This window comes from Elephas maximus, chromosome 19, assembly GCF_024166365.1.
Source record: "Elephas maximus indicus isolate mEleMax1 chromosome 19, mEleMax1 primary haplotype, whole genome shotgun sequence".
Taxonomy (NCBI): domain Eukaryota; kingdom Metazoa; phylum Chordata; class Mammalia; order Proboscidea; family Elephantidae; genus Elephas; species Elephas maximus.
The window spans coordinates 13,597,100-13,608,191 of record NC_064837.1 but is presented as its reverse complement, the minus strand read 5'-3'; the positions used below and the strand labels follow the sequence as shown (position 1 = coordinate 13,608,191).

General features: G+C 53.0%; 2 protein-coding genes across 3 annotated transcripts; one reads left to right on the top strand and one right to left on the bottom strand.

The window, feature by feature from the left end:
• The first annotated feature begins 161 nt into the window (after positions 1-161).
• On the top strand, positions 162-7,402 carry ELP5 (elongator acetyltransferase complex subunit 5). 2 transcript variants are annotated; one of them, XM_049860634.1, is made up of 8 exons: positions 162-949; positions 1,092-1,152; positions 1,238-1,318; positions 3,148-3,368; positions 5,067-5,248; positions 5,777-5,872; positions 6,001-6,101; positions 6,312-6,877. In XM_049860634.1, exons 1-8 carry the CDS (start codon positions 904-906, stop codon positions 6,418-6,420), a joined length of 897 nt encoding a protein of 298 aa, XP_049716591.1. In that variant the 5' UTR covers positions 162-903; the 3' UTR covers positions 6,421-6,877. The 2 variants fall into 2 exon arrangements, with proteins under 2 accessions (XP_049716591.1, XP_049716592.1); XM_049860635.1 differs by having other exon boundaries at positions 889-949; positions 6,784-7,402.
• A 92-nt stretch (positions 7,403-7,494) lies between these two features.
• On the bottom strand, positions 7,495-9,784 carry CLDN7 (claudin 7). Its single transcript, XM_049860636.1, has 4 exons — positions 9,082-9,784; positions 8,078-8,242; positions 7,869-7,953; positions 7,495-7,762 (listed from the first exon to the last, which is right to left on the bottom strand). Exons 1-4 carry the CDS (start codon positions 9,302-9,304, stop codon positions 7,600-7,602), a joined length of 636 nt encoding a protein of 211 aa, XP_049716593.1. The 5' UTR covers positions 9,305-9,784; the 3' UTR covers positions 7,495-7,599.
• Between the last annotated feature and the right edge of the window lie 1,308 nt (positions 9,785-11,092).

Genomic DNA, 11,092 nt, shown 5'->3' with positions numbered 1-11,092 from the left:
AAGGGGATGGAGAATTGGGGGAGGGGGTAGTGGGGGAGGGGGTTAGGGAGAGGGGAGGGAGGGAGGGGGAGGGGAAGGGGGAAGCGGAGGGTGGCCCGCTGCGCAGGCGCGCTAGGGGGCTGCCCGCGGGAAAGGGGCGGGGGGGCAGACGCGCACGGAGGGCCGCGGCGGCGGATAAAGGGCCAGCTGAGAGAAAAAACGGGGAAGCAGGGGGAGGGGGAGCCGAAGGGCGCGGAGCGCTAGGCTGGAGTGGCCTCCCCCTCCCCGAAGTCGGGGGTGTCTTAGCCGCTGGAGAGCGGGACCGCAGCCTCTGCAGCTGGATTTCCCACTCTGACGGGCGCCATTTTACCGCCCAGAGGGTTTCCCTCCTCCTCTCTTCCTCCCTCTTCCCCTCTGACACCACTTCCGGTGGTGACGTGTATTCGCTTTACCGAGACTACTGTACCCTCTATTCGGTCTATGGGGGTGGGGATACGGGAGGCGGAGTGCGCCGAACAACGCGGCAGTACCGCGCAGGCGCCGAAGGTGGCGATGGGGCGGGGCCTGGAGTGAAGCTGGCCCTCCTCGAGAGGGCGGGGCGGGTTACGTCACTGCTTCCCAGGTTCGGACTGTCGGGCGGGCTCGAGTGGCCTCGTCCCCCTCCCATCGACAACTGCCCCAACGGCTCGTCCTGCCCCAGTCAAAGCGAAGATGTAGACAGAGGGCGTCGTCCCTACGTCTGTACATCCCTCCGCGTGAGCCCCCCTGGGAATACTAAACATTATCACCTCTCATGCCGGACTGTGCCAGGTGGAAGGGTGGAAGAAATCATGAATATCCCGCCCCTTTCAACCAGAGGGGGCGGGGCCGCGGGCCGTGACGCCATCAGAGGGCGCCCAAGGAGGCGCGTAACCAGTGCTGAAGATGTTGGATTCGCTGTTGGCCCTCGGGGGCCTGGTACTGCTTCGAGGTGAGGGTCAGAGGCGCAGGAAGCTATGGGGCTGGCTCGAGGGGCACTAGTGGAGAGGAAGGGCTCTTGGTCAGGGGTTAGGGGTGGAGATCGCCACAGGTTCACGAAAGCGATGTCATGCTCTATTTGTCGCTCTTCCCAGATTCCGTGGAGTGTGAGGGGCGCAGTCTTTTGAAGGCGCTTATCAAGAAATCTGCACTCTGGTAAGTATTCCTAGCGCCTTCCGTCCAGGCCTGGAAGGGAGCCTGGGCCTCACCCTTTTGACACCGCACCTCATCTGTGCTTCAGTGGGGAGCAAGTCCACATTCTCGGCTGTGAAGTGAGCGAGGAAGAGTTTCGTGAAGGTTATGACTCCGATATTAACAGCCGGTAAGTCACACAGAGCTGTTATGAGTCGATAGTCAACTTGACAGCACCTAACAACAACAAAGTACAAACCGAAAGAGATAACTCCGCGTGGGTCCTGTGTAGCTAGCAACAGAACCTGGTACATAGCAGCCGGCACTTAAATATTCGTAGAAGGAATAAATATGGGTCTTTCAGGAGGAGAGAATTAGCAAGAGGAATGATGATGAGTGGTGAGTATCTGGGAAGTCCAAAGCAGAGACCATAGAAGTTGAGAAGAAATAATGAAAAGTAGACAGTACAGTTCAGCACCAGAGTGTTATTAGAGAATAAGAATAAACATACTCTGTTTTTTTGAGTTATTCACAATTTGCTGGTGCTTAATTCAGGATGGATCCCAAATCAGCACTTTTATTGCAGACCACTGGGGTACTTGTCCTAGAGGCAGAAGGAACGGCATATGCAAAATTAGACAGGTGGAGAGCTTCCTGAGATGACTGAGGTCAGAGAGATAAGCAGCTACGTGATCATAAAAGGTCTTAATAAAACATGAAAACGACTTTAATGTTATTTTATATGCAGTAGGGAATTGTTTGGAAATTTAGGAGCAAGAGAATCACAAGATCATACCTGTTAGATTAGTTCAGTGACCAGAATGTGGAGAATGGATTGGAAGAGGGCAACCAGGTAGAAAGGCATTGCAGTAATCTAGGTTCACTCGTTAAGTGTATATACACTGAGCACCAACTGTAAACCAGGCCCTGTGAATGAGGAGGACATGATCCCTGCCCCATTAAAGTTTAGAGAATATTGGTGAGAAGTAACAGTGGTTAAGTGACAGTGGCTTAAAGCACGGCAGTAGGGATGAAGTTCAGGACCTGTGAACTTGTATTACTACAGTAGCTTTTCCACCTGGTCACCCTGTTTCCAGGCTGCCCCCTTCCAGTCCATTCTGTGCATAACGGGTATGGTCTTGCCACTCCTGCTCCTAAATTTTCAAATGACTGTACTGCTTTTAGGATAGCACTAAAGGAAATTTACTGGGTAGAATTCCCAGGATTTGTTGACTGATGTGAGGTAGAAAAAGGCATCCAGATGAGGAAGCATCCCTGAATCCGCCTGTGTGCCTGGTCAGGAAAGATTAAGACCATTAGTAGAATGCTTTCTATTCCTAACCTGAACAGTTTAGTTGATGATGGTAATTTACATTTACTTGTGGAACCCTAAATTTGTATTGGTCATTGTTGAGATAGAGACAGCACTGTACCTTAAGACGGAATTTGCAAGACAAGCAGAAGAGAGGAGGTATCTGGGAACTAGTTTTCCGACCATGAAGCTTTCCCAGGATTTCTAGCCCATGCCATTCTCCCTTTCCTGGACTGCTATTTTATCTGTGGTTAGTACCACATGATTTAATTCTTGATTTTTTTCCTAAAACGCCCTAAAGACAGGAATCAAGGTTTTCTACTTTTTCATTATTCATCTGTAAAATGATATGCTTCAGGTACTGCTTAGGAAGTATTTGCTAATGGTAATAGCGAACATTTATCAAGCATTCAATGTGTGTCAAGCAGTGCTAAACACCAGGAGGTTAGCATCTCTATTTTACAAATGAAGAAACTAAGTCATAGAGAAATTAAATAATATGTAAGATGATCGTGGGCAAATAGCAAAGCAAGCTTGCAGGCTCAAGACTGCCTTGACACAAAAGTCAGTGCTTTCAAACAGTATGTTCTGCTTCTCAGTGTTTAAATATTAGTGAAAATTGAGAAAACAGTTACAAGGTCAGAGGATGAAGTTCAAGATGGAGAAGAAGGAACAGTATTATGTTGTCTCCTCTTTTTGCTTTGCAGATTGGTTTACCATAACCTCTTCAGAGACCCTCTCAACTGGTCAAAGAATGGGAAGGCCTTTCCTGAGGGCCCCCTGGGAGCCTTGAGAGCCTTGTGCAGGAGGACGTATCCTGGTCCTGTCACCGTCGCTCTCGATTCACTCAGCTGGCTGCTGCTTCACCTGCCCTGCACCATACTGTGCCAGACCCTGCATGCTCTGAGCCATCGGAGTTCCTGCCCTGGTGAGACCCCTCCTTCCCCTTCTGCTGCGACCCTAAAAAAAAAAAGTCACACCTCTCCAGTTGTTCAAATGTAGACCTGTTAAAAGTGCCACTCTGACTTTGGTTCTTCAGTAGCTCCTTGTGGCCTTCAGAACGGTATTGATACTTTAATCATCTGGTCTTTGCTTACTTCCCAGCCTCGTCTCATACACATTGTACGGCTTTTTTCTCTCTAATCTTTTTCTGTAGTTCTCGACTTTGCCGTAATGACATCAGCCGATAGTTTGTTGTTTTTTTTATTTTTGTTTTCAAGTTCCTGTCTATTCATTCATTTCGTTCATTCAATGAACATTAAATACATACAATGTGTTGGGTATGATTCTAGATAATGGGAAAATAAAGATTAACTTTGTAGTCAGGTCCTTACCTTCCAGGAGCTCAAAGTCCCATAAAGAATACAGACAAGTAAATAGGCAGATACAAGATAGTCTGATAAGGGCCATGATGATAAAGACATACACAGGGTACCTCAAGGAAAGCATTGCTTTGAAGGGTTAGCCAGGAAAGTTTGCCCTGGGCAGAGACATCGGGAACAGCCCTGATGCACATCCTGGGTCAGAGAGTATTACGTTCTTTGATCTCTCAGTATTTTAGTTTGGTCTGTAAAGTGGGAGTGATAATATTAGAAATCAAAGGACGTGTTGCATTGGGAAGTCTGTTGCAAAAGACCTCTTTAAAGTGTTAAAAAAACAAAAATGTGACTTTGAGGACTAAGGTGCACCTTACCCAAGCCATGATATTTTCAGTTGCCTCATATGCGTGCAAAAGCTGCACATCGGAAAAGGACATCCAGAGAAGAATTGACACCTCCGAATTAGAATGTTGACGAAGAATGTCGAACATACCACAGACTGCCAGAAGAATGAACAAATCTGTCCTGAAAGAAGTATGGCCAGAATGCTCCTTAGAAGTGATGATGGTGAGATTTTTGTCTCACAGATTTTGGACATATTTCCAGGAGGGACCATTCCCTGGAGAAGGACATCATGCTTGCTAGAGTAGAAGGTCAGTAAAAAAGAGGGAGACCATTGACGAGATGGATTGACGTAGTGGCTGCAACAGTTGGCTCAAATATAGCAACAGCCGTGAGGATGGTGCAGGACCAGGCAGTGTTTTCTTCTGTTGTGAGCAGGGCCGCTATGAGTCAGAACTGATCTGATGGCACCAGGATGAGCTACTTGAAATTGCTGTGTTTGTAGGTCCAAAAGGGTCAAATGTTACCAATTTCGTATGGTTCAACCTAAAAATGCTGACCTTAACGTGGATTAAAATGCTTTATTAAAGTGCAGTGCCTAGCACTGTAGGTGCTCCAGAAAAGGGAGGAAATCAAAGACAACCACTGAGATGTTGACAAGTTGCAAAAACTGTAAGTCATTTAGTGTGGAAGAGATGAGGCTGGAAAGTAAGCAGAGACCAGATGATGAAAGTGTTAATGCCATCCTGAAAGCCAGGAGGCGCTAGTGAGGAGTTGAAGTCCAGTAGTGCCTTGATCAGATTTACATTTGAACAAGGACGTATATTAAAGGAGGGCTGAACAAGGCTCAGAGAAAGGCAGTGAACTTGGCCAAAGTAGGTCAGGATTGTGGCAGAGCTGCAATGGAATCCCTTTCTTCTCTTTTTTATTTTATACCAAGCCGTACATTTCTTGTCCCTTTTCAGACAGCAGCTCCTCAATGGAGCGGGTGCGTGTGCTGGGCCTGCTGCATGAAGAGCTTCACGGCCCAGGCCCTGTGGGGGCACTGAGCAGCCTTGCTCAGGTAGAGGTGACCCTGAGTGGTATGCTGAGCCAGACCTCAGCCAACATCCTCTACCGAAGGCCCCGACAGCGCCCAGCTCACCAGGTCAGGAGAAGCAACGGGAGGGCTGGAGGTTGGGGTCAGAGAAGGGGGAGGCGTGATAGGAAGAGCAACAAGAAAGCTGATATGATTGAGCATTTTCCCGTGCTTTCCACCATTTGTCTCATTCTATCTTCACAGCTATTACGGGAGGCAGATTGTTTATTAGCCACATGGGAAAACAAGTCGAGGGAGGTGGGAATTGAAGTTACTTTCCTAAGGTTATGGAGAGTAAGTGTAAGAGCCAGGACTTGAACTCAGGATTGCTGACTCAGAGACTGAGCTTAAACACGGAAAGATAATGGCCTCCCAGGAAATGGTAAAGGACAAAAGACTGAAGTGGGTTACTAGGGGGAAGAAGGGACAAGTCCATGTGGAGAGGCTTGAAGGAGGGACTCAAATTTGAGGCAAAGGCTGAAAGCAGCCAGCTACACAGTGATTGGGGCCTGGGGGGTTAGATCCTGAGTTGTTCTCTGGTTTATTCACCAAGGTTGAAAAAAAATTTTTTAACTACTGCTTCTTTCTTCTCCCCAGACTCAGTGCTTCTCCATCCTGCCAGATTTCAGCCTGAATCTCCAGGGGATGTCCACCCTAGAGTCTCAGCGCCACCCAGACCCTCCTACCACCCAGGTACCTAAGAGGGACAGAACAAGGGAATGAATGAAGCTTGGGGTTTGGTGAAAGGAGAGGGAAGACTTTGGGGAAGGGGCTGGGATTCCAGGGATGGGTCAGAGTGGCAGCATCCTTTGTACCCACAGGCGGATCCCACGGCTCACTTAACCTTTAACCTTCGCCTGTCGGAGAAGGAAAAAGAAGCCAAAGATAGCCTGACCCTGCCTTTCCAGTTCAGCTCTGAAAAGTAAGGTTGGGGCCTAAGTGCCCAGGTTCCTGAGTTGAGCCCAGCATCTGGGCTAGAAAGAGGTGGGGTGACTGCAGGTTATTGGTTAACCTCCCAGACTCTTTATAGGGGCTGAAGTCCACCTCCAGAGACAAATCCAGGGCGTGGTTTTCTACCCACCCATACCCTCACCATGGCAAAGGGCCTGTATGTATCTTTTCTCTCTTTTAGAGTGTTGGGTCCCAGCTCTACAATTGTCTGCGGAGCAACCTGGGCCTGGGCTGAGTCAAAGCAGACCAGACCCAGAGGAGGCGACCCTATCTCCAGGCAACAGTGCTAGGAAGACAGGAAGCTAGATGGGTGTGGCAGTTTAACAAGGGCTTCTAAACGCCTGCTGTTCTGTGCCCAGTGTGTGGGTGGATGAAGCAAAACTGTGACAAGATCCTTGCCCTCAAGCTGCTAAGAATTTATGGTACTGTTAGAACAACAGTACAGGAGTATCAGTTCATACCACATAATGTGTCAGCACTAACTAAACATGGAAGTTAGAAAAGGGGAGGTGATCTTGGGCCCAGAAAACAACTTAGAGACCTAAGAGAGGGATTGCTCAAGCAGGAGTCACAGTCACCAGGGAGAGCCATATCCGGAAACAAACCTGTGACCCACTCTCACCAGTGCCACTTCTTCCCTTGCCCCTCTTCAGACAGCAGGCTCTGCTGTGCTCTGGGCCAGGCCAGGCCACCAGCTGCATCTTCTACGAGCCAGATGCTTATGATGACTTAGACCATGAAGACCCAGATGACGATCTAGATATTTGACTGAACAGGAGATTTGGATAGACTGTAATTGGAATGGAAGAAAGAACCTGGGCCCAGAACCATCATCCTTCCATTGTTTGTGCTGGACTGTCCCAGCTCCACCTGTTTCTTGTGTCAGTGGAGGCCCTAGCTTGTGACCCTCAAGCCAGGGAGGAGAGACTGATCAGGACAGAAAATGGGATGAGGGCAGGAGAAGGTGTGAGAACAGGACCCTCCCCCATGCCTAATAAAATCTTTATTAAAAAAACTCTGATAGCTATTTAAGCAAGGGTTGTGACTGGGGGAAACTGGAGGCTGGGAACCGTTAAGAGAAGCCAAGCCCCTTGGTCTTTAGAGTCAATAGCCAAGGTATTGGGGCCTGAATTACAGTGAAAAGGAAAGGGAGGAGGGGCAGGGACAGCCTTGCACATCAATAATGCCCAATAAGCATTTTTGAACAGAGCTACAAGTAAGTGCACTTAGGCTTCAGGCTCCCTGCTAGAATCTGGGCAGGAAGAAGAGACCCTGAAGGGAAAAAAAACAGGCGTGTTTTCCAAAACATTTTTATTACTGTACAAAAAGCACACCCTGCCCCCCTTTTTTTCCCCTCACCCAACCCACCCCCCTCAGAGAACCATACTTTGTGTGCAGCAGGGCTGGGATGACCACAGGGCCTTTGTTGGGCACCCTGCCCACACACAGGCTGAGCTCTCTGCCCCAGGTCACACATACTCTTTGGCAGAGTTGGATTTAGGGTAGGAGCGGGGCGCCCGGTACCCAGTTTTGCTCTCACTGCCTGGACAGGAGCAAGACAGCAGTGCACCCCCCAGAAGGACCAGAGCTGACCCTGCCCAGCCAATAAAGATAGCAGAACCAAACTCGTACCTGTGAAGAGAGGGAATTGGAGTTAGAAACCCAGTCTGCCTCTGCCCTCCTCCCCACTCCAGGACCCCAGACCTGTCCCTTTAGGAGGCAGGGCTCCCAAACTTACTTAGAATTCACGGGGATCAGGGAGTTATAAAAGTCTGCGACAATCTGATGGCCGTACCAGGAGCAAGCTATTAAGGCAGCCAGACCTGGAGACAAAATGGGAGATTAAGATGTAGCGAGCCCTCGACCCACGGCTCTGCTCACCCTTGTTCCTCTGGGACTGGGGAGAGGAGGACCTTTGGGCAGACAGGCCTCGGTACTGTGGCTCACCTGCCACGATGAAAACGATGCCTCCCGCCATGGCTATACGGGCCTTCTTCACTTTGTCGTCTCCTCCACAGCGCGTGCACTTCATGCCCATCGTGGCCACGAACATGGCCAAGAAGCCCAGCACCAGCGATACCACCATTAGAGCTCTAGTGGCCTGCAAGGCCGCTGCAGGGAAGAGGGAGGGACGCCGTCATTGCTGGTGATGCGGGCGGCTATCGGGCGGCCCCAGCCTTCGCGCCGCCGGCCGCGCCCACTAACCCCTGGACCCTCGTCTGGCGGACGCTCGGGTCCCGCGGCCGGCCTGGGGCCTCGCGGCGGCCAAGCCCCAGACCACGGCCGGCTGGGTCCCGCCCTCCCGGCGCCGCGGCCTTCCTGCTCCCGCCCCGCCCTCTCCTCTCAGGGAGCCGCCCGGGGCCCAGGGTTTCGGTGAAACTGCCCCGGCGAGGGGGAAGGGTGAGCCGGGGCTGCGAGGAGGAGCCGGGCGGCGACCCGAGCCCGCGCACCGCCGCAGGTCCCGGGCCGCGGCCCCGCTCCGAGCCCGCTATCGAGGCCACCGGGTTTGTGGCTTCGGCTAATCGGCCGATAAGATTAGAGGCCGCAGGCGGCGGCCCACGCCTGCCAGGCCGCGCGGCTCCCAGGCCTTCGACCCAAACCCCCTTTTGTTCGAGAGAAATGGGCGGGAGGCGGCGGAGGCCACGGCCTGGCTACAGCGGCTGGGCAGGGGGCGGCCTCAGGCGCCGGCCCCCACGAAGGGTTGGGCCGCGGGCGGCAGCCGCGAGGGGGCCCGGGCCGGACGAGGAGGGCTCTGGCAGCAGGAGCGGCTCGGGTGCGGCCGGCCAGCTCCCGCCCGGCACCCTAGCCTCGCCGGCCGCTTCTGCCTCTTCAGCGCCTCGCCCGCTCCCCGGCGACCCCGGGGCCCCGACCGCTGGGCCTCGGCCCTGCCCCGCACCCCACCCCCGACCTCGGCCCTGGGCGCGTCTGCCCCGTCGGTCCCACGGCCTTACCGGACAGAGAGAGCATCGAGTCGTACATTTTACAGCTCATCAAGCCGGTGCTCTGCGTGACGCATTCCATCCACAGCCCCTTGTACATGGCCTGGGACGTGATGATGTTGTCGCCCGCGTACGAGCTCATCTGCCACTGCGGGATGGCTGTGCACGCCACCAGGCCCACCCAGCCCACAAGAGCCAAGGAAAAGCCCAGCAACTGCAGGCCCGAATTGGCCATTTCCCCCCCTCAGAAAAGACGGGGCTCCGGGAGGGCGACCCTGCAGTAAACAGAACTTGAGGGGCAACCCCACACAAAGGCAAGGTGGGATAGAGTTTTAAGTCACCCAAAGATACCAAAAGTTTTTGGTCGGTGACAGCAAATCTTGTCACCCAAAGTGAGCACAAATCGATTCCTCAGGCAGGGCGAGGGTCTCGCAGAAGAGAGGACAGGCTACGCCTGGAGGAGTGGCTCCAAACAAAAGCGGTCTGCTAAGGTCGGGCGGTTCCCGCCGGTGCTGCCCGGGCGACCCTGCCCAAACAAGGTGGAAGGGCTGTATGGGCGCGGTCTCGGGTTCTGGCAGGCCCCAAAATACCCCGGGCTGTCGGCCCCAGGCTGCGGTGCGCGGAAGAGGCTCCTCTGCGGTAGGCAGGCAGGTGCGGGCGGACAGGTGCGGCGCACCTGAGTATATGTAGGGCGTCGGGGCCGCGCCCCCGCGGGCACTGGGTGCGCGGGACGGGAGAGGCGGGACCGGAGGGGCGGCCGAGGGTGACCTGACGTCACCGAAGGGACACTCACCTGAACCGGAAGTTCTGGCCCCCACCCCTCCTAGCCCAGGTAAAGAGGAAGAAACCTGAGTATCAGGGTCACGCCCCTTCGCTTGCCCGGCTTTGACCGGAGGTGGGGAGGAGGCAGCACTTCTTCGGAATTCCAAACTCAAAATCAGCCCCTCCGGACTAGACTTCCCTTAGCGACCCATATGCCCCTTTCCCTCACCCCAACAGGTGCACCTGGGAAGCCGCGGAGCCAGAGCGGGGGGACGACCTCTTCAGTTTCGACTCCACCTCCTCCCCACCAGGACTCTGGGTTTCTGGTCTAAATGGTCTTTGTCCCTCCCTGCTTTCCTCCCCACCCTCTGCTTTTTCCCTTTTTCTTCAGTCTCCTCCCTTAGCGATCACACATTCAGGGGCCCTGGCCCCAAGTCCTCAGAAGTCCCCGCTTCTGCACCTTCTTTAGGATCTCCATGCTCAGCGCCACCACCTCAGCGCCACCACCTCAGCACTCCTCTTCGATGTCCCTTGTAGTCCGTGACGGAGCCTTCCAACAGACACCCTACTTCCGGGCATGGCTCCCCAACAACCCGCGCCTTTCAGGCCCCCCATTCCCATCCCTGACATGACTTAGTACCTGGATCCCTCTCCACACTACCTTCGGGCCTGGCTCTGGTCCTCCTCCTGCTCCTTGCACCAAGGTTCCTTCTAGCAGAAACCCGCACAGCACAGGATAGAAAGCATAAAGGAAAAGCCTAGCTCAGAGTATTGGCCACACCTGTCCTTCCTCTTTCTTGGAGTCTTTTGAAACCAGTCCCCACCGTCTCCCCTCCCCCACCACACACATTTCTTTCCTTCAGGCTGAGCCAGGAGCCCTCTATTTGTGTTCATTATTGGACCTCCTCAAGTTGATGTCCTACCTAATATTTGAACTCTCTAATAGGGCCTTTGAATCACCCCCCAGGTCCCCAACTCACACCCTGTTCTTTTTCTCACTCTTCCCAAGCAATTACCCCATTCTTTGTCCACACATCCCTTCCAAGCATCTCTATTTCTTCTTGCCTCTCTCATTCATTGCTAATCATCTTTGCTTTCCTGCTCCTAATCCCACACAGATCCCTTTAATCTATCTCTATTCTTCATCATCTCCAAGCCCTGTGGAGCCCAGCATCGCCAGTGAGCCTTTCTTTCCTTTTTCCTAGGTGGACTTCACTGGCCCTATCCTACTGTCTTCAAGCCCAGTCTCCTCCCAGTGGAT

Coding starts and splice junctions, on each gene's coding strand:
- CLDN7 (XM_049860636.1), bottom strand. CDS start 9,304: ATGGCCAATTCGGGCCTGCAGTTGCTGGGCTTTTCCTTGGCTCTTGTG. Junction 8,243..9,081: donor CTCGATGCTCTCTCTGTCCG/GTAAGGCCGTGG, acceptor TCTTCCCTGCAG/CGGCCTTGCAGGCCACTAGA. Junction 7,954..8,077: donor CATCGTTTTCATCGTGGCAG/GTGAGCCACAGT, acceptor TTTTGTCTCCAG/GTCTGGCTGCCTTAATAGCT.
- ELP5 (XM_049860635.1), top strand. CDS start 904: ATGTTGGATTCGCTGTTGGCCCTCGGGGGCCTGGTACTGCTTCGAG. Junction 1,153..1,237: donor ATCAAGAAATCTGCACTCTG/GTAAGTATTCCT, acceptor TCTGTGCTTCAG/TGGGGAGCAAGTCCACATTC. Junction 5,249..5,776: donor GACAGCGCCCAGCTCACCAG/GTCAGGAGAAGC, acceptor TCTTCTCCCCAG/ACTCAGTGCTTCTCCATCCT.